This window comes from Pipistrellus kuhlii, unplaced genomic scaffold (genome assembly GCF_014108245.1).
Source record: "Pipistrellus kuhlii isolate mPipKuh1 unplaced genomic scaffold, mPipKuh1.p scaffold_m20_p_2, whole genome shotgun sequence".
Lineage (NCBI taxonomy): Eukaryota > Metazoa > Chordata > Mammalia > Chiroptera > Vespertilionidae > Pipistrellus > Pipistrellus kuhlii.
Genome location: NW_023425515.1, coordinates 185,951,398 through 185,973,306, shown reverse-complemented (window position 1 = coordinate 185,973,306; position 21,909 = coordinate 185,951,398). Strand labels below are relative to the sequence as shown.

Sequence of the window (21,909 nt, the reverse complement as noted above, 5' to 3'; positions counted from 1 at the left end):
TCGGGTTCTCCAGATAAACAGGACCGAACGGAGGCACAGAGAGGCACCGGTTTATTGTAAGGAACTGGCTCACAGATTGTGGGGTCAGGAAATCCAAATCCTGCCAGCAGGCTGGCAGCCCGGAGACCAGGAGTTGTGATTGAGTCCACAGGCAGTCTCCTGGCAGAATTCCTTCTTGTTCAAGGCAGCTCGGTCTTTTTTCTGTTAAGGCCTTCAACTGATTGGATGAGGCCCACCCCCATGATGAAGGGTAATCTGCTTTACTCAGTCCACTGAACACCTTCACAGAAACATCTAGAATGACATTTAACTAAAATATCCAGGCATGTAAACGCATCACAGCACATAACAGTGGTTGTTACAACAATGGGTAAATGGGTAACATTGGCGAATCATGAATTCTGTGTCCGGCATTGTTCTAAACACTTACATTGGTAACTCATTTAATTCTCATGACCACCTCTGTGTGGGTATACATTTATTATTTTTCCCGTTTTACAGATGAAGAGACAGAAGGTCAGAGAGGTGGCACAGCTTTTTGGAGCTGGGATTTGAACCCAGCCCATCTGGCTCCAGAGCTTCCACCACCGCAGCAGGTTTTCCCATACATCAGTGCCTGCCCTTCCTTCCACCACAGAGGGAACTGCGCTCCTGACACCTAATGACACACTGGCAATGCCATCAGACTTAGAAGCTGTCCCTCCACCCCCACCCCCACCCCCACCCCCACCCCCACCGGAAAGACTGATTTGATGAAGTAACAGGTGTTTTATTGGGTGATGTCAGGTCAAGTCCCATGGCCCCTCACAGTGTAGAGTCAGCAAAACCAGGAACATTTCCACCCCACCCACCAGCCTCCTGACCTGGTGCCTTGTGGGAAACAGTGTAGAACCCACACCCTGGCAGGCGGCATCAGCACTCGCCCCGGACCGCTCGCCCTGGGTGAGGTCATGGCTCTTGGGCAATGGGCGCCCTGCCCTGTGGGGAGCCCTGACAGCTGTCCTGAGGAGGGCCCAGCACTTTTCGGCTCCATTAAAACTGCTCTCCCAAGTCACCCCTTACACATCCCTGGCCGCTCAGAACCCAACCTGGCTGAGTCCACAATGGGCTGCAGCACACAAAGAACAGGCCCCCCGAGGGCCGGTCTACGCCAAGCCACTCGCATGCAAAGAAGATTCTATGGGCAATTCCAGGTCCTGGCAGGGCGGGGACCCAGGGCAGGGGGGATGGGATAGTGGGAGCAACAGCTACCTGGGCCTGTGCGTCCACAGCCTGTGGGAACAAGCTCCTGCAGGGAAACCAGCCCCATGCAGCTGAGGGCGGCCGTCCTGGAGGCGGGGCCCATCCAGTTTCCGAATCCCAGCCCCAACAGGAAGGCCCAGCCTGCCCCACATCTTGGCAGGCGGCCTCCCGCGGCCCCCAGCCTCACCACATGGAGACAGCAGGAGTCACATGGGCGTGCAGGAGCCCTGGAGAAAGGCACACGGGCAGCTAAGGCTTAAGGTCAGGCACAGGCACCCACTGGCTCGTGTGGCTGGGCAAAGAGCTAGTGTGAAAGGAGGATGACCCAGACTGAGAGGGCAAGGTCAGCTAGTGCCCTGGCACCCTGCAGACCACCCTGGTACACCCACTCCTGCAGCCCTGGAGAGGCCAGGGCCAAGGCCAGGAGCCCCTGGGGGTAATGAGGTTGCCAAAAGGCCCAGAGCCGCCTCCTTTCCCACAAGGGGTCGGGAGCTGCCCCGCTGTCATTCCCCAAGTCCCTAAACCGGGGGTGGGGAACCTTTTCTCTGCCCAGGGCCATGTGGATATTTATAACATCATTCGTGGGCCACACAAAATTATCAACTTAATAACTAGCCTGCTATCACTGGTCAAATATTTAATTAACTCCCTTCTAATGCCTTGGCAGGGCCAGACCAAATGATTTTGTGGGCCTTATGTGGCCCTCAGGCCAGACGTTCCCCAGCCCAGCTAAACCACTGGGCCACAGAGCAGAAGAAAGAGAAAAGATGGCGAGCCAGCCGGCACCAAGGTCAGCCTCTGAGAGGTCCTTCCTAGGAGGGCCGATGGGATAAGCAGCAATTCTCCTGTCCCTTCCCAGCAGGATCAAACCAGGGCTGGGCGCCTGACCCCGAGATGTGGGACAGGCCAGGAAACGGGCCAGTGGGGGGCTGGGTGGGCCAGCGCACCGAGGTCAGTTGCCCGGACGGACAGACAGGCCGACGGCAGAGGCGCCGAGCGGGCTCACTGCATGTACGAGTAGCGCCAGTCCCCCAGAGGCTTGTGGGTCTCCTTGATGACCTGGGGCGACGTCCACCGCAGGATATAGTGGGGGCCCCCGGGCTTGTCATTGGTTCCTGTGGGAAAGAGACACAACAGCGCTGGGCAGGAGGGCAAGGCGTGGGAAGGAGCTGACGGGATGAATGGGCACTGGCACTTAAACTCAAACAGAATGTGCTCACAGGGCCAGTTCCCTAAGCGCACCAGTGAGGAGCACCCTTAGCGGGAGGCTGGGTGGGGCCAGAACTGTGAGTTAGACACTCCGGGGGTCCATGTGCCCCACCTGCCCGGGGTGCCTCGGAGGCAGTGGAGGGGCAGGGGGGAACTGTGGAGAGCACCAGCTCTGCCACTAGGCAGCTGGGATCTTAGCAAGTCACCAGCCCAATCTGAGCCTCAGTTTCCCCACTTCTAAGTAGGAGGGAGTTGGACCAAAGTGACCTGGACCATGGTGGTACAGGCTGCGGGAGCTGGGTCCAATGCCAGCTCCACTACTTCCTGGCCATGTGCCCTTGAGCGAGTCACTTCACCACCCGTGCCTCAGTTTCCTCCTCTGTAAAATGGGGAGAATTTAGCACCCTGGCTCACGAGGTTGCTGAAAGGTCTCGGGGTGAGTACAGTGCTGTTCTTATTACTCTTAACAGCCTTGAATGAAGGCTCTCAAGTCTCCCATAGAAACATGGCTCCCCTCTGGAAACGGGACCCACTCACCGGAGGCTCTGGCTCCCCCAAAGGGCTGCTGGCCCACCACCGAGCCAGTGGACTTGTCGTTGATGTAGAAGTTGCCGGCAGCGTTCCTCAGCATCTCAGTGGCCTCCCGGACAATGTTCCTACAAGGCAGGGCAGCCGGTTCACCCACCGCTCCAGCCCAGGTCCAGCCTCCACCCCCAGCCCAGGCTGGTTATCCAGGAGAGCACTAGGCCCAGCCTGGGGCAGTGCTGGGCCAGCCGCCAGCTGTGGGCCCTTGGGCACGTGACTCAGGGTCTGAGCCTCAGCTTCCCCTCTGAAAAGGGGGTTTCACGGCCCTGAGTGGCTCCTGCAAGGACTGAGCACACACTCAAGGGAGTGGCCCATCCTGGACCTCGGGAACTGGGGAACCCCCAAGCCCCTAGCCTGCCCCTCAGGTTCCACTCCCACCTCCATCCCCTCCCTCTAGAGCACATGTGTCAAACACAAGGCCCGCGGGCCAAATCCGTCCCGCCAGGCCTTGCAATGTGGCCCGCACCACGCTGTCATCACTGCACTCCGCTGCGTTTCCATCACAATGACAGTTTATGACTGTTCAGTAAACCATTCGACCCGCGATTTAGGCTGGATTTTAGATTTTGGCCCCTTCTCTGATTGAGTTCGACACCCCTACTCTAGAGGCAGGCAAGGGGAGCCATGGAGGTGGGGAAAAGCAAAGCCTCAGGATGAATACCATGGCACCGGTTCAAATCCTGCCTCTGAAGGATGAGCAGTGCACCCTGGCCTGAGCGCGTGTCCCTCTGCAGCTGAGACGATGACCTCAAGTAGCGGGGCCCCTCAGAGTCGGGGAGCTGGGCAAAAGCTCCCATTCCCAGGCCCATCCTAGATCCAAATTCGATATGGGGCCCAGGACCGGAACTGTAACAAAGACCCGGCTGCCTCTGGGTCCCTGCGCTTGGGAGGCCTGCCTGCCAGCCAGGGCTGAGGTGAGGGGAGTGGACAGGAAGCAAGGGGCGGCATTATTACTACGACCCATGTCCAGGAGGGCAGTGTCCAGGGTGTGGGCAGGACACCAGACTGAGAGCAGAGGGGCTGTGGCCACTCACTTATCCTGGGCAAACACTGCCCCTGTGAGGCCATAGCTGGTAGTGCTGTCCACCAGCTGCAGTGTCTCCCTGTACTTGTCATCTGGGTAGACATACACGGTCAGCACGGGCCCGAAGATCTCCTGGGAGAGAAGGGAGAGAAGTCCAAGGTCAGTGTCAGCCTGGACCAGTGCCCTGAGGCTTCCCAGCCTGCTTTGGCCTCTGCCTCTCTTCCCAGTCTCGGTCCCCAGGCCCCAGTCCACACCTCAGCCCCTGCAAGAAGGGCCAGGCCTCGCAATATCCCTCTTGATTCCTTCCAAGACAGAACCGTGCCCAGATCCTGCCCTGTCACCCATCCCACCGTGGCAAAAGGTCCAAGGACACTTCTGGGCCCCTGCCAGCCAAACCCACACCCACAGGGGCACGGGCCCAAGCCATGGAAACGGTAGGCTTCTGGAAACAGCAGGTCCAGGAACTGCCCAACAATATACTGTCCCTGCTGCCACCGGGTGTCTTGATCTCTCGGGGCCTCAGTTTCTCATCTGTAAAATGGGACTGATAATACAGCCCTCACTTCAATCAAGAGCCAATGTCAGATGGGAAGATTGATGTGGGACGTGGGCAATGGGAGTGCTACAACAATGGCCAGGCTGTCAGGCCAGCTCTGGGTTTGGGTCAGGAGGCCTGAGCTCAAGGCCTGGCTCTGCTCTCACTGGGTGTGATATTCGCTGTCTAGGGCCTTCTTTCCTCCTGTAATTGGGTTACGCCCCGAGAAGACCATGGACGAGGGCCGATGTGTGTGCTGTGCTGAGTGGGAGGCTGTCCTCTGGTGCTCCCAGCCACCCGGCCCAGTCACCTCCTTCATGATGGCCTCCTGAGGGTCCTTGCTCTCCACAATGCAGGGCTCCACGAAGTAGCCCACAGAGTCGTCACACTTGCCGCCCGCCAGGACGGTGAGGCTGGGCGAGGAGCGGGCGTGCTCCAGCCACTTCTTGATGCGACCAAAGGACTGCAGGGGGCAGGGAGGAAGGGTGTCAGAGACCGGCTAGGGGACCATTCCCAGCAGCAGCCCTGCAATACACTCACCCCATACACCTGTTCCAGAAGGACCTGAATTCTGAAAGGGGGAGGGGAGGGCCCTGAGTATCTGGATGAGCCATGGCGGAGACAAGGGCAGACATGAATGCTTGTGTGTGTTAGAACTACAGGTATATATTCACATATAAATATAACCAAACACACATGGCACACATGGCATACATGTATTCAGGCATATGAATGACCATGTTGCTTTGTTAAAGCACATAAATATACACAATGGGCAGTAGTAGGTTTACAATTATGAGTACATGAATCACAGTTTATTCTTGTATTATCGATTAATTATTGTATTACTTACGTTACAACTATAAACCTACTTTTGCCCACCCTTATATGTATGCCTGTAACATGCACATGTTTATCCATGAAGACCTACACATGTGCCTCTAAACACAAAGATATTCTTTGCACTTTAACAAAGAGCCGGGCTGCCTTTGAATATGAATATCTTTGCATGCACACACATGGGTGGATTTGTTCATGTATGGAGATATGCATGTATGAATGTGTATGCATTTCTGTGGAAAGCAGACATGCATGCCTACACATGAACGTGTTCATGCGTGCACACTTAGGTTTATGCACACAGGTGTGCAGGCCTAATTGCATCTCTGTGTATGAACATGCACTTAAAGGGGCTTTGAGCTTGGCTGCAGGGTGTGCAGGAGGCGAGTTCTCTGGTTGGAGGATTCTGCCCTTCACCAAGCTGGAGGCAGGGTGGCAATCTGGCTGCCTTCCCGGAAGCAGTGGGGTGGGGCTGTCCCCCATTTAGGCCCTTATCTCTCTTCCTCCCTCTTCCACCCAGCCCAGGCTCAGCCCCCCTGGAGCAACTGGATTCCAGCCCGTACCTTGGCATCGATCACTGCGGAGAAGAAGGTCCCGAAATCTTCTGCAGGCTGCAGGCAGGGGAGACACCACAGGAGACTCAGCTGCCACAGGCCCCGACAAAGGCAGGCCCCTCCCGCCCACCCAGCCCACCCGCGGGACCTCCCATCCCATCAGCCCCCCGCTGGGCCGAGGCAGGGACGGAGGCAGCACTCACGTCGCCCACTTTGATCCTGCTGTGCTCCTCCAGCAGCCGCTTTTTGATCTGAGGCCACAGCGAGTGCGGCACGTAGAGGCGGGAGCAGGCCGAGCACTTCTGGCCGCTGTACTCGAAGGCCGAGCGCAGGGTCCCGCTCACCACGCTGTCCACGTCCGCCGAGCGGTGCACGAAGTGGAAGTTCTTCCCTCCGCACTCTGCAGGGGCCAGGGCGGGGAACGAATGAAGGGGCGGGCTCCTCCGGCCAGCTCAGGGCCCACCACCCTGCCTACACCTGTCCACGGGGCCCTGTGATCAGCCCCTCACACCAGGATGAGAGCAGGAGAGGCACAGAGTGAGAGCGGGACAGCCTCCCAGACACCGATGAGCCAGGCCTACCTTCCCACTCTACGGATGAAAAAACTGACGCCCAAGGGTGAAGGGCATCAGGGGTCATCAGGACCAACTCCCCCATTATACAGATGAAGTAACTGAGGCCAGGGCCAGGGTGCTGCCCAATACAATGATAGCAGGATCCTAGGCCCCACTCCCCTCCCAAAGGAGGCACAGCTTTCTTTAAGCTTTCCCCTAACCTCCCCCCCCCCCCCCCCCCGCAAGAGGAGAGGGACCCACCCATGTCAGCTGCCAGGGCTCCTTCCCTATTCATGGCACTTAAACTGCTGAATGACTGAAGCATGAATGAATGAATGAATGAATGAATGAAAGAAAAATGCATTCTGGCATAGTGCCTGCCAGAGCAGGATTCCGCACCTATGGCCCCCCAGGGCTCATCCTGCAGCACTACCCCACATGGCTGCATCTTTCCTCCTCTTTCATGATGGCCAGGAGAGGAAGGCTCCCTGAGCCATGGGGGAGGGGGCAGGGGAAGGGGCCCTTACCGCCGGCCAGGCGTGGGAAGGTGCGATAGCGGTCCAGGTTCTGGGCTACCTGCTTCCACAGGTTTTTAAAGGTGCTGAAATCAGAAGACAAAGCGGGGATTAGGGAGCCAGCTCGGGTATCTGAGGGTGACTGTCGAGATGGGTGGGGCTAAAAAGCCCAGTGAGGAACGAACGCCAGGGTCAGCAACCTGGGAGGCGAGCAGGGGACCCAGTAGGTGGTGGCAGCTAGAAATGGGGAGCATCACAGGCTACAGGGATGCAGCAAGGGGAGCCCTGGTGGCAAGACAGTGCAGAGAAGCCCAGGGAGGGGGGCGGAAGTACTGGGTTCAAGCTCTAACTCAAGATACCCATGGCTGTGTGACCTATCACTCATTACTTATCCTCTCTGAGCCTCAAATTCTCATCTATTCTGGATGGGAATGGGGAACTGGAGGCAACAGTCCCACGGCAGGGCTGTTCCGTGACTAACTCTAATGAGTCCAGTACTCAGACGGTGCCAGCGCACCGCACGTGCCCAGTTGGGGCCGGACACTGTCCCTATCTGCATGGGGCGCTCTTGCCCAGCACCCAGGCTCCAGAGGCCAAACTGAGGAGGATCCTGGGAGAGGAAGCGTGGGCCCGGCCTCCTCCCTGGGCACCTCCTCCCCGGGCGCCTCCTCCCCGGGCTCCGAGTGTGACCAACCCCAGCGCCACAAAACAATAAAAATGCTAATCACCAGGGAGCGGGCGACACAGTAGCTAATACTAATTTATGACTTTCCCACCTTTAAGCCTCTGCTCATCAGAGCATGGCAAATGGGGGCCGAGCCTGCTCCGCCCGCTAGCAGGCAGGGCCCCGCGGGGCTGCGCTGGCAGAGCAGCCTCTGGAAACGGCCTCCTCAGCAATTCTAACGCCGCAGTGCCACCCGGGAGGGAGGGGGTGGGGGAGCCGGAGGACCCCAGGGCTGACCCTGACATCTCTAGCCGGGTGGTCCGTGGGCACCCCAAACTCAAAGTAACCAACAGGTGACTCCTCTTTGCCCTCACCCCCCACTGCTGGGCCTTCTGGGTGCCACTTTGTGAGCGATGCCTCCTGCCCCGAGCCTGGAGGTTCCCGCTGACCCGCCACCCCGACCCCACAGACAGGCGATCGAATCTGCCTGCTGCTTTCTCCATTCCCACGGTCTCCCCCCGGGTGCAGGCCCTGCTGTCCTGTCTCATGTGGAGAGACTTGTGTGCAGAGCAGCAGCGCCCTCACTGGGACAGTGAGGACACGGAGGCCCAGAGAGGGGAAGTGGCTCCCCTGCAGCAGCACAGCAAGTGAGTACGGACAGCGGCAGACCGTGTCACGTGCCCGTCTCATCGGCTCCTCACAGCCCAGCTCTGGAGAGGTGAAAGGCGGACTTCCCTGAAGCATCCTATTCCCCACCCCCCCACGCCCACCCCTCTCAGGCGCTTACGGCACGCTGCCTGTGAAGTTGATGCCGCACAGGTGCTCGGAGCTAGTAATAGTGTCCCCAAAGGTGGGCCCGTCAGCCGGCACAAATTGGATGACGTTGGGGGGCAGGCCGGCCTCCCGGAGGATGCGGTAGACGGCATAGCTGGCCAGCATGGCCGTGTCGCTGGGCTTCCAAAGGACCACGTTGCCCTGCTCGGGAGGCACAAGGATGACACAGGTTGGGGCCACCAGTCTGACTCCTCCCACCCTGCAGCCGGGTCATCCCTCCCCTGGACCACAGGCCCCTGTGCAGGCCAGGATGTCCCCTGCCCGCCCACACCGCCAGGTGCCAGGCATGTGCTCCAACAGCCCTCGCCAACCCCGCCCCAGCCCAGGCGCCCTTCCTCCAGCAGCCTGCACGGGCTGGTCCCGCCTGCATCCTGAGGCAGCTCTGTTCTGGGCGTTTCTGAGTTGCTGGGTGCTCACGGGTGTGGCTGAGCAAGTGCGCACAAGGCTCTCTCTGCACGTGTCCCGGTGAGAGCACGTGGGCGTGTGCGCGTGTGCGCATCAGTCTGTGGGCAGAGGCACGGGGATGGCCGTGTGCGTGAGCATCCTCCGGATCACCCAGCCTTCCTGCCTGGGCCCAGGCCCCCGACGACTGTCAGCCCTCTTGCTGCGACTCCCAGACACCCAGGCCCTCCGAAGGCAGGGCCCCGTCTGCCCATCGGACAGAAGCTCATGAGGACGATGGTCAGCTTCACTCTTTACAACTAAGTGGAGCCCTGACCAGTGTGGCTCAGTGGTTGAGCACTGACCCAGGAACCAAGAGGTCACCGGCTCGATTCCCAGTCAGGGCACATGTCTGGGTTGCGGGCTCAATACCCAGAGGGGGCCATGCAGGAGGCAGCCGATCGATAATGTTTCTTTCATTGATGTTTCTATTTCTCTATCCCTCTCCCTTCCTCTCTCTCTCTAAAAATCAGTAAAAACACTTTTTAAAAAACTAAGTGGAGTTTGGCTCAGTGGGTAGAGTGTTGGCCTGTGGACTAAAGGGTTGCAGGTTCAATCCCTGGCCCCGGTCAGGGCGGATGCAAGAAGCAAACAATATATGTATCTCACTCACATCAATGTTTCTCTCTCTCTCCTTCCTCCCCTCTACTCTCTCTAAAAAAAAAATGGAAAAAATTTTCTTGGGTGAAGATTTAAAAAAAAAGCTACCCATACGACCATGGCAACTAAGTCACCAACACCCAGCAAGCATTCAATGGTGAGCTAATCATCACCATCACTACCTGTCACCACAGACTGGCCTGCACAGGGCCAGACCTGCCTGGCGTTCGGCGTGTCACATGGCCGTCTCATTCGCTCCTCACAGCCCTGGACACAGGCTTTCCTATTGCTGCCACTTTGCAGATGAGCAAACCGCCTTAGAGCAGAGTGCAGTCTTAATGGGGTCACCTAGAGCAGTGCAAGCCGGGACCCAAACCAGCCTCTGACCTCAAAGCCTTCCCACGGCCCCACACGCACTCCACCCGCTGTGCTTCGCCGTGACTGGGGCTGGGACCTCAAGGGCTCGAGACGGGAATGGTGCTGAGCTCCCGCCACCCCTGCCCGCGGCCCGTATCTCACCATCAAGGCCGGCGCCCCCGCCAGGTTGCCGCCGATCGCAGTGAAGTTGAAAGGGGAGATGGCCGCCACGAAGCCCTGGAGACAGAGGAGGTGGTGAGGCCAAGCTCAAGGCTTCCAGCAGCCCCCGGGTGCGTGCACCCTGGCCCTGCGGTACCTCCAGCCCCCGGTACACCACGCTGTTGGTGCTGGGCGGCACGCTGATGGGCTGCTCCCCCTCCAGCTCCACGGCGAACTTGGCGTTGAATCGGAAGAAGTCGATCAGCTCGGCCGCTGCGTCGATCTCCGCTTGGATCACTGTCTTACCCTGTGAGGCGGGAAGGCCGGGGGTCAGCAGTGGCAGACCTGCCTCCGCTGGCCCTGACGTGGGACCCTGTGCCACGGTGACTCCTGCCGCAGGGTAAATACGTGCCCTCACTAGGCGAGCTGGGCTAGAACCAGGCCTTGTGACTGCAAACGTTTCCTTAGACCGTCTGTCCTTCCCGATGGTGAATGTGAGCCGCGGGGAAAGGACTGTGGGCAGCAAAAATGGGCCTTTCCCACCTTGGCACACAGGGTCACTGGCAGCTGCTCGCCCTGCTGGACATGGAGCCAAGGAAGTGAGACACTGCCCCCTGCTCTGCTCGGCTACTGCGCTTCTTACAACTTTCTGTGTGTCTCTTCCTGCCCAGGTGTGGCTCACCTGGGACACTCGAAGCGTGATACCCACCCCAGGGGCCACTGAGAAAATCGGGACACTTGGCAGGGTGTGGAGCTGCCATACCGATCTGTGCAGCAGGGGGAGCTCTCACTGCAGGAAGAGCGCTGGGCTGACCAACCCCTCAAGGCTCCTTCCTGTGGATGGTGAAATTAACGCTTTCTCCCTCCTCAGCTGCTCTGGCTCAAATGCACTCACTCAAAAAACCTTTATCCGGGAAGACATGACGCAAGGCCCAGAAAGAGGGAGAACTAACGAGAACATGTGATCACTGTCCCCAAAAAGCTTGTAAAGGGGCAACAGACACATAGGAAGTCATTCCACCCCACTGGGAACTGGGCTGTAATTGACAAATGAACAGCATGCTAGGGGGCAGGCTGAGCTGTTTGGGCAGAGAAGGTTCTGGAAGCCTCACAGTGGAGGTGATATCTGGGCCGGCCATTGATAGGTAATAGTTCACGGGGCACAGAAGAGAGCGAGCACTTCAGACAGGAGACACCAGGCAGAGGCGGGGATAGGGGACGCCATGGTGTCCAGGAATGTCACCAGGTCCAGACTAGCATCACCACAGGCAGGCCTGGCGGGAAGGGCAGCAGCTGGCGAGCTGGAGAGAGGTGGGAATGCGGGGCCCTGGGGGCTGGGCTCAGGATCTGGGTGTGCCTCTCAGTGGGGTGTAAGCCTGAGCAGCCTGCTGGGGTGTCGGGAAAACCTGAGGGTGCAGGGTCCCACCAAGCCCAGAGGACTGCACAAGGCGACTGTCACTCAGGCGAAGCATGGCAAAGGCCTGCCAGGGTGCGGACAGAGGGGAAGGGGCATTTCCGTGGTCGGGCACGCAGGTTCAGCACAGTCCACCATGTCTACCATTTTGTGTGTCCCTTCTCCTAGGCCTTGTCCCTCGAGGATGTCTCTGAGTCTCCAGCCAGCAGAGCAGGTCTAGGCACCCAGAACTGATGACTGCCGAATTGAACAGGGTGCAACTGCCTCCCACTCCAACCCCCCACTGTGCCGCAGGCACCTCACCTGTCCCACCATGGTCTTGGCAAGGACCTCTGCCCTGCGCGGCCCGCTCAGCATGTCTGCCGCCTTCAGGAAGATCTGGGCCCGGTCTGCGACAGGCTTCAGGTCCCACTCCTTCCTGGCGGCCAGGGCGGCCTCGATGGCCTTGTTGAGCAGGGCCTAGGAAGAGGACAAGCTGGGGCTTCTTCTGTGGCCGGAAGGGTCCCAGGGGTGAGCGAGGGAGGAGAGGTCTGGAGGTCCACTCCTCCCCGGGAAGGCCCTGCTCCCTGAGCCCTCAGCGTCCCCTCCCCGGTGGCTACTGTGTCCCACTGCCACAGGCCACCCAGGCGCGGAACCTGACCTGCTGCCAGTCTGGAGAAGTCTGACTGCCAGTGGGGTCCGCATGCCAGCACCTGGCACTGAGCCCCTCAGCTGTTAGACCACGTCCTCCTGTGGCCTCGTCAGGGCCTCACCTTAATCCTGGGGATGGGGCCCCTGAACCCACCACCTAGAGCCACCAGCCCTCAAGGTCAGGGCCCTGGGCGTATCCTGGCCAGGTCAGAGCCACAACCCAAGACGTACACCTGCTGCCGGCACCCCCAATGCCACCTGCCTCACTGCCACGTGATGCTCGCTCCTAGACCCCGAGCCACAGGTAACCCCAGCCCCTCTCCCTGATACCAATGGCGTCCGACTTACCATCCATGATGTCTCCAATCTCCCTGCCCCAGCTCTCCAGAATCCACCGCCCCCACCCCCCCCACATCAGGGTCTGCTCCATGGCAAGAGCATGTCCAGCCCGGATCAAGGCAGCTCCCACAAGGCTCAAGTTAACCCTGGCGCGCCTGGCCCTTTAAAGGCACCCATCCAGGACTCCCACTCTCAGCTGTCCCATCTATAGCCTATCCCCCGTGCCAGAGGGAAGCAGGGTCTGATGTCCACCTCCAAGTCTGAAACCAGGAGGACAGGAGAGGGGCAGCACCCCAACCCCAACGTTGCCAGGGACTCACCTTGTCTGCATAGCAAAACTTGGCCACCTTGTGTCCATGGTTGAAGGGCTGAAAGGAGAGAAGAGTGAGGTCACTGCCCAGGAGGGAGGTGCCATGTAAGCTGACTTCCCCTCTCCGAGTGCTGCCTGAGGACCCCAGGCTCGGGGAGGGGCCCGGCCCTGCCCACCCATCGGACTCACCGACACCTGGTATTGCACGTCCGAGGTCCACACCTCCTCGTCCCCCACCACGCACGGGATGGCTTCCGTCTGGCCCTTCAGGTCCTTCAAGGCCTGAGGAGGGGACAAGATGGCAGACGGGCACTTCCTTCCCCTTCTCCCACCTAGAACCCGACGCAGAACCAGAACCAAGGAGGCGGCCGGTGGGGCTGTGGCCGGAGAGCATGTGCTCCCTGGGGGGACAGGATGCAGCCCCTCCGCGGTCACTTCCTGTCACGCAGGAAGGCGAGGCCAGTATGGACAGGTTTCCCCGTTAAAAAGATTCAAAAACTGCCGAAACCGGTTTGGCTCAGTGGATAGAGCGTCGGCCTGCGGACTGAAAGGTTCCAGGTTTGATTCCGGTCGGGGGCATGTACGTTGGATGCGGGCACATCCCCAGTAGGGGGAGTGCAAGAGGCAGCTGGTCGATGTTTCTCTCTCATCAACGTTTCTAGCTCTCTATCCCTCTTCCTTCCTCTCTGTAAAAAATCAATAAAATATATTAAAAAAAAAAAAAAAAAGATTCAAAAACTGCACCTGACATGTATGTGGACTCTGTTTTAAAATGCTAGCAATTAATGGGAGAGCATGTAAGGTGTGTGAGCATATGACTCCTGACGGCACCGAGGCCACCCGGCTGCTCCCTGCCTCTCTCAGGCTCTGGACCCACCGCCTCCCCAGACCCGGGGCTGGGAGCAGGGGCGGGAGGGGGCATGGCTCAGCTCAGAGAGCATGCTGGGCTGCTGAGGCTGCCTCCCATGCCCTGCACCTTACCTTCTGCAGTGCCTCTCGCTCGGGGCTGCCCTTGGTGAACGCCAAGATGGGCTCGTTGGCCACCTTCAGGGAGGAGGCGTGTTTCCACCGAAGCCTGGATGAAGGACAGGGAGAGGTGGCAGGTCAGCTGGATGAAGGGCAGGGAGAGGTGGCTGTCAGCAGAGACCTCCACAGACCAGTCTCCAACAGGGGGGCCTGGGCTGGCCTGGAATCCTGAGATCCAGAGCAACTATAGAACCGGGGGGGGGGGGGGGGGGGGGGCGCGGAGACAAGCCTTGGGGTGCAAAATCCAAGTTCAAGTCCCAGTCCTGCTGTGTGTCCTTGGGCTCATGAGCTGCCTCCTCTGAGCCTGTTTCTACATGAGAAGTGAGAGTAATCATGCCAACCCCACGTGTTTGGAGTTGAAATCCAGAGGTGCAAAAGCATATCTCAGTGTGCGTGCGTGGAGTGCGTTTCCCCACGAGGCAAACTGGGTCCCAGAACAGATCCGGTCGCTCCTCTAAGCTGAGGAGGCAGGACATCCCGGAGCTGAGCCCCCAGCACACAGAGCCAGCCGAGGGCGAGCAGGAAAGTTCGAAACCTGCCTAGGCGGGAACTTGGAGAGTGCCCTGAGCTCCGCTCACAGAGAGGGAGGGCAGGTTTGGGGGTTCAGGGTCTGGTTCCTGGGCACTGAGTTTCAAGAACTCCTTGTTCTGGAGCCCCTATTGAGTCTGGAACCTGTGACCTCTTGCTCAGTGACCACTATGGCCATCACCCTAAAGGTGGGGGTGGGGGGGATGAGGTGGGAGGACGAGTGGGTAAGACCTTGGAGTCAGTCATTCCAGAGCTGGAGCCTCAGCGGTGGGACTTCTCCTCCAGGCCTCAGTTTCCTCATCTGTAAATGGGGACATCAATGACAAAGGCACCTAACCCACACAGGGCTCCTTAGACTGGAGACGGCCTCCCATCCGTCATGGATAGGCCAATCGACGGCTCTCACCAGGGCCTCATTATAGAAATAAGGTAACTTTGGTCCTAAAAGGAAGATGGCTAGTTCAAGATCAAGAGCAGGAGACCTGGATTGGAATCCAGAAAAACCCAGGAATCATCTCCCTCTGGTGTCACCATCCCCAGCAGAGACCATGGGAATGCGCCTGCAGGTGGACAAGTGGGGTTACTGCTGGATGGAGGAGGGAGCGTGCACCCCTGGGGGAAGCAGCCCCTCGTGTAGCAAGACGGGGGTGTCTGGTCCCCTGGGGGTGGCACGGTGACCTTGTTTCCGTCTGCGCTCAGACAAAACTATGCCACAGTATTGTTGTGCCTCAGAGTGACCTTGCCTGAGGCCGGTGTTTTGGGAGGTGGCTGATGCCCAGCAGGAGGACGGGAAGGCCCGCCTATGAGGGCTGGGGGCTTCTTCCTTTCTCTGGGAAGAGGGTGGGTGGGAGCTGAGAGCTGGGCTGGGAGGCCTGGAGGAAGGAGAACAGAAAGGGGCTGTGAGGGAGGTCCTGCGTTCCCCCTACAAGGTTACTGAACCCGGGCTGCATCCCGCACGCTGTTCCGGACTTCGGAGACACAGTGAGGCTCTGGCTGCACGCAGCTGACTCCTGCCAAGTGGGGGTCACGGGCAGAAATAAACCCTCTGATGACAGAAGGGCCCTGGAAATGAGTCAGCAAGGGGAAGGGTGGAGCCAGGGTGGTCAGGGAGGGCCTCCCGGAAGAGGTGAGCTCAGCGGGACCTGGAGGAGGTTTAAGAAGAGCTGGGAAAGTGGTCTGGGCCCAGGGGAGAGCAGAAAGGGGCCCGTGTGGTTGAGGGGCAGGGCCGAGGCCTAAAATCCCAAAGGGCCAGGTATCCCAGGGACCTTCTCCCTCTCTCCCCTTCCTCACCCCCAGGCCACACCCACCAGGCCCTGACACATTCCTCAGGCCCCGCCCTCCCCCTTCCAGTAGCTGCGTGACTGGGCAGATCACTGACACCCATCCTGTGGGGTGACTATGGAGACCTGAGGAAACAATGCTAAGCTATAGAGGTGCTCAATAAATTAAAACCCGCACTGTCCTTCCTCCTATTATAGTGGGACGGAGGGGGCAGGAGGCCAGCAGAAACCAGCAAGGGGGGCGGAGTCTAGCCGGGGACCTCAGGAGCAGGACGCCACCACCAATCAGTAAACCAGATGCGGCCAGTTCTCTTTAAGCCTAGAAAGCCTCCCCTCCCCCCACCGTCGCAAGTGCTGGGCTGGAGCCTGGGGCCACCCCAACCTCTCTGCAAACCCCCGACCTGGTGGGTGGGAATAGCACAAGTTCTGAGCAGACACACCCCAGACCAAAGCCCAAGGCTGCTGGGAGACCTCAGCACACATCCCGCATCTGAAAGAGGGGTCATCCTAGGTCCCACCCCAGTGTTACTGGGCAAGACGAGGAACCTCCCTTCTTGTCTTTCTGAGCCAAGATTTCAATCAAGAGACAGCGTGCAGCAAAGCAAGCAAGAATTTATCCACCAATGTAGGCAGCACCAACACACGTGAGGGCAGTCAAACGGGAAGGGCAGAGAAGAAACAGCAGGGGAGCCGGGGCTGGGCTGCTTTGGCTCTCTGGGGGAGAGAGAAAAGGGGGAGAAGGGGGCCCTGGAAACAGGTTCAGGGGGTTAGCCCAGGGAGAGCTGGTCCCTTAGAGTTAGGGGATAAGTGTGGGGTTGGCGCGGGTGGAAGGGGGGTGGGGGGTGGGCAGTTGTGGCACAGGCATGCTCCCTGGGGGGGAGAGAGCACTGGGACCTTCATTTTCGGGGGTTTTAAAGGCTGGATGTTTAGTGGTGGGTCAAGAGAATATCCATCAGCTTGATTTATTCTCTTCATTTGGGTGTGATTGGCAAATGGCACTTAAATGGATTTGTTATGTCTCCCAGAGTAGGGTGCTTTAAGCTATTTACCCCCTGGCTGGGGAGAAGTGAAATCATTTACTCTTAAGTGTCCTTGGTTTAGGGAAGATAGGTTTAGGGAAGGTGGGCACAAACAGCTGTTCAACTCTCTGCCTCAGTTTCCCTACCCCACTCCTCCTGGGATTTTCCTTGCTTTCCCTATTCTGTAACACTAGGTCCCTGTGAGAACGAAATGGCTTGCCTTTCCTCACCCTCCTGCTCTTAGGAGTTTCTAAAGGAACTAAGATCTTCCAGGATGCTCACTCCACCATGCCAGGCTTTCAAAGGCAAATCGGTTCCCAGACACCCCAAGGGGCTGGCCCAGGTGCTCACCGAATGCTTCTGGAATAAGCAGCACCCTAGTGCACCCAGGGCAGAAGCTGGAAATGTCGCGTTACCAGCTCTCCTTTCCCTGTCCCCGGCCAGGCAGGGTCCGAAACAGAAATCCTGCAGACCCCACTCCACTGTCCCCAGGACAGAGGTCCACTGTGACCTCAGGATCACACGCCCCAAGGGCTCTCTCTAAACCTAGAAAGTCCAGGCCCGGGGACAGAGACCAGTTCAAAGATCATCCTGAGTGGAATAGAGCCAAGAACAAAAATCCAGGGGCTGGAAAGAAACACCCTTCCATTGGCTCAGGGCAAGGCATGGAGGAATTACTCACAAACTTAGGGCCTCTACGAGGCAGGCCTGCATCATTTGTTCATCCATTCATGCATGCATGCATGCAGCCAGCACACATTTATTCCACATTTCAAGAGCTCGGTGATAGATAACTCGGGTGTGGTGGAAAAGGCTTACACATTTTTCACCACATATTTCCCGAGTACCCACCAAGCAGGTCCCTGGGTCTGGGATGAACATGAACCCAACCCGGCCATTCTCGGGGCAGCTCTGGGCCTCTGGCCTCAGGAAGGAGGCATAGGGCAGAGTCCGAATTTGACTCCGATTCCCCAGCGACCTGAAGTGCCCCTGCTGCTCACCTGGGGACCTCCCGGCTTGGGTGTGAGACCTTAGCTCCCCCTCCCCACCCTGTGCAGGTCCTGGAATCTGAGCTTTCAGAGCCACATCAAAACACCTCCTGCAATGGGGGATACCCGGGCTGGACAGCCAAGGCGGCCTTAAAACTGAGGGGGTGCGGGGCAGGGTGGGGTTGGACGGGAAGCTCAGTTCCCTCCCGGGTTTCCCTCGGCCTACACCCTGGTCCACGGCACCGCCAGCTTTTGCCTGGGCGACTGCAATGGCCACTCCGGCTCCACTGTCACCAAGCTACTCTCCAAACCGCAGTCAGTCACAGTTTTAACATGAAAATCTGATCATCAGGCCGAGTAAGCACTTGGCTCAAAACTCCTCATGGCCTTCACTTCTTCCGCAAAAAAAAAAGCCAGACCCCCTGCTGATGCCTCCAGACCATCGCACCCATCACCCCCCAGCTCATTTTGCGCTCCCCTCTGCGTGGGACACTCTCCATGGGGCCGGCCTCAAACCACTGGACGACCCCTCTCGGATCCTCATTAGCCCGCACTTTCCTCACAGCACCCGTGACAACCCTCATTACGGCGCTCACACCAGGCCGTAAGCTCCGCTGGGCCGGCCTGTGTCCATTCCATTCACCAGTGGACACACGGCTCAGCCGGGGGTTAGCACCTGAGAAATACCTCTGAAAACAATTAACGCACCCCAGCTGGTTTGGCTCAGTGGATAGAACATCAGCCTGCGGACTGAAGGGTCTCCCAGGTTCGATTCCGGTCAAGGGCACATGCCTGGGGTGCTGGCTTGATCCCCAAGGGTAAGGTGACCAGATCGTCCCGCTTTTGGCGGGACAGTCTCGATTTTTAACAATTTGTCCCGCATCCAGCGACGATTTTTCCAAAATCGGGACTTTTTTAAAACGCTGCGGGATGCGGGACAAATTGTTAAAAATTGAGACTGTCCCGCCCAAAGCAGGGCGATCTTGTCACCTTACCCAAGGGGGATGTGCAGGAGGCAGCCAATCAGTGTTTCTCTCTCATTGTTGATGTTTCCATCTCTTTCCCTCTCCCTTCCTCTCTGAAATCAATAAAGATTATTTAAAAAAAAAAAAAAGAAAAGAAAATAATGCACAAGCAATGTCAGAGCAGACACCAGGCCCCAGGACCGGACTCCCAGGCCATGCGCACTGCTGGCACCGGGGGCTGGCGCAGGTCCAGGGGCTCCCGAGGCTGAGGCCCAGGTGGCCAGGCCAAGAAGAAGAGTAGAAGGGAGATTAGCTAGCTTCACTCAGCACCCAGGCTTCCGCTGCTGTTATCTGGGCCCTGATTAGGTTAATCCTCCTTATCACAGAGATAAGCGGCCGGCAGTGCAAGTGGACTGTGTGGGGCTCAGAGCAGGTCCAGGAGGGAGGGGCACCTCCAGCGGGATGATATACTTTATTGCCCCGGAAACATCAAAGAGCATTTATGAAGCACTAACAACATGCCTGGCACCCTGCTGAGTGATTATCTCATTGAATCCTCCCTACAAATGTATTATGAATAGTAAAACCTCAATAAAACAGATTAATTTGGGCGAGGTGGCATCTGTTACAGCCGAAAGTCCATTACATGATAAAGTAGTTCTCTGAATGTGTACGTTAAAAAATTGACAAATAGCCGAAACCGGTTTGGCTCAGTGGTAGAGCGTGGGTCTGCGGACTGAAAGGTCCCAGGTTCGATTCCGGTCAGGGGCACGTACATTGGTTGCAGGCACATCCCCGGTAGGGGGTGTGCAAGAGGCAGCTGGTCAGTATTTCTCTCTCATTGACGTTTCTAGCTCTCTATCTCTCTCCCTTTCTCTCTGTAAAAAATCAATATAAAAAATATATTAAAAACAAAAAACGAAAACAAAAAAAACTATTCATCTCTTTAAAAAAATTGACAAATTATTCAGTTTACCTATTTTCACTTACATAGACACATCTGTATAATTAAAATTAAAATTTTTCACAGAAAAGTTTTCTATATGAATTATAATTTTAAAGTTAGATTGAGTAGGCTTAGTAAATCTGTGCATTCACCAGTCACCTCGAATAAACAAATGCACGTGGCTGGGGGGCAGGGGTGGTGGCTTAGTGCACTTCTAAGTATGGGAAGTATGGGCCTGCCCGTGAAAAAAGCTGCAGAGCCCTGGCCGGTGTGGCTCAGTGGTAGAGCTTAGGCCCATACTGAAGGGTTGCAGGTTCATTCTTCAGCCCTGGGGCACATGTGGGAGGCAACCAATCAATGTTCCTCTCTCTCTCTCCCACTCCCTCCCGTTCATTTTCTCTAAAAAAAAAAAAAAACAAAAAACAAAAAACAAAAAAAAAACAAAAAACAAACCAGTAAAAATAAATGGGGAAAAATATCCTCAGGTCAGGATTAACAAACAAACAAAAGCTGTAGAACCAGCATGTCAAAGCCAGGGCCAGCGTGCCACATGCCTCATTTACTTAGGCAAGCGGCCCACCAACTGTGAGTCTGACACGCTTGCTGTAGAAAGTCCTGCCACTGACAACAGAACCAATTACCAAAATTACCAAGCTTGGCTGTTTGATTGGATAAAGTCAAAGCAGTTAGCTGGTGACAGGATTTTGGAGGATTCCTTTAGGGCTAGTAGTGGGTGGTTGGATAAATTTAAGTAAAGTAGTGTTTATTTATAAATTAAATAGTACATTAGACATGCGCTGTATAAAAGAAAGGTTGAAACAGGAAATCATTTGGGGCTCTGGAATAGATAAATTCAGTTTACATTATTTCTAATTGGGGAAAAAGTATTCAGTTTTCGAACAGATCGCTTCTCGAACAGACTTCCGGAACACATTAAGTTCAAGAAACGAGGTCACGCTGTACCTCTATGGTACTTCCGTGTGCAGTCTGAGGGGTGGTCTGAGAATGCAGGGCAGGGCGTGGCAACTACGAACCCCACCTTGGCTTTCGAGAGGAACCCTTCTCTCCCTCGTCCTCTTCTCGTGCCCTCCTTACCCCATCCCCAGCCACAGAGGACACACTGCAATGTTGAAACTCACCCCTGCCCAGGGCACCCCTGTGCCATCCCTCAGGACACTGATTAACTCAGAAAGAGCCTAGCTCAGCAGAGGAGACAGAGCTGGTCACAGTCCTAGAGATCAGGCAAACAAAACTCAAGGGGGGAGGAGGAGGCGGCTGCCCAGCTCCGAAAGGCAGACCCACCGAACACAGGTCCAATACGGGGGCAGCCTCACCCGACTGTCGGCCCCTCTGGAGCAGGGTCTGTGTCCTACCTCCCCCACCCAGTCCCCAGCAGGCGGGGGCTCTGGGGACATTTGTCACTGAGTGAGCAAGGGTCCAGGAACCCAACTCCACACCGCGGGGGTTTGCACTCCCACTCGGAAATTACAAGTCTTCCCCTGTACTGGGAAATAACAATACCTACCGCACAGGAGTTTAAAATAAAAGGGATAACGAGGATCGCGATCATACCTTGGCATTGCCTAGGTGCCTGCCACCGGTGGATGCACGTCAATGAACTAACTCCTTCAGGTCTTTACAATGAAGCATATACACCAAGTGCCTAGCACCCCACACACATTATCCCACACGTCACAAGAAAGGAGTCCCTTTTCGGCCCAACTCTTAAACTTGAAAAAGGGGAAGAGACATAGAAGTCCCAGGGAATCCCGGAGGTGGGTCCTGAGGGTGAGCCGGAGGGAGGGAAGGAGAGGGTGTTGTACTAAAGACGGAAGTGCCCTGGGGGAAGCCAGCACTCGGGCACTGGGCACCTTGGGAAGATCCATGTGAGGAGCGAGACGAGGGCGGAGGGGCTCCTCTCGGAGCTCGGGAGCCGGAAGAGCAGCGAGACCCCCCTCCCCCCAATCCGGCCGCAGGTCGGGAAGGGGGTCCTCCTCGCTGTAGGAGGAGACAGGGGTGTCGGTCCCCGGGCCCGGCTGGCACTCACCTGGCCCCACTCCAGGGGCGGGCCAGCAGGGCGCGCCGAAGCACGGGCGGCAGCATCTCCGGCTCACGGTGTCGCTGTTCTCAGGACAGTCTACCCGGGTCGCAACCTGACTGCGCTGCCCCGCCCGGAGCGCACCACCTCGGAAAGAGGGGGGGTTCCGGGTGACCCGTCGGCTGTCCTCCCAGTCAAAGTCAAGAGAAATACCTATATATTTATCCACGTTAATCAAATACTTTTTTAGTGCATGATAGAGGCCATTACTTGCCAAGGAGCCTGGTAATACAAAAGGGAAGTCTAGAGGTA

General features: G+C 57.3%; 1 protein-coding gene across 1 annotated transcript; it reads right to left on the bottom strand.

The window, feature by feature from the left end:
• Positions 1-34: 34 nt before the first annotated feature.
• ALDH4A1 (aldehyde dehydrogenase 4 family member A1) lies at positions 35-21,746 on the bottom strand. The gene is made up of 15 exons (XM_036443929.2): positions 21,607-21,746; positions 13,788-13,881; positions 12,996-13,088; positions 12,817-12,864; positions 11,831-11,986; positions 10,271-10,420; positions 10,117-10,191; positions 8,510-8,697; positions 7,071-7,144; positions 6,193-6,389; positions 5,999-6,046; positions 4,906-5,058; positions 4,071-4,192; positions 2,989-3,107; positions 35-2,357 (listed from the first exon to the last, which is right to left on the bottom strand). The coding sequence occupies exons 1-15, from the start codon at positions 21,660-21,662 to the stop codon at positions 2,245-2,247; spliced, it is 1,686 nt and encodes a 561-aa protein (XP_036299822.1). The 5' UTR covers positions 21,663-21,746; the 3' UTR covers positions 35-2,244.
• Positions 21,747-21,909: the final 163 nt, after the last annotated feature.

Bases quoted from the DNA above. Each gene is read 5' to 3' on its own strand.
- ALDH4A1 (XM_036443929.2), bottom strand. From the start codon at position 21,662: ATGCTGCCGCCCGTGCTTCGGCGCGCCCTGCTGGCCCGCCCCTGGAGT. The intron at 12,865-12,995 runs GTGAGTCCGATG...CTCTCCTTTCAG, and splicing joins ACGTGCAATACCAGGTGTCG to CCCTTCAACCATGGACACAA. The intron at 2,358-2,988 runs GTGAGTGGGTCC...TCTTTCCCACAG, and splicing joins TGGGGGAGCCAGAGCCTCCG to GAACCAATGACAAGCCCGGG.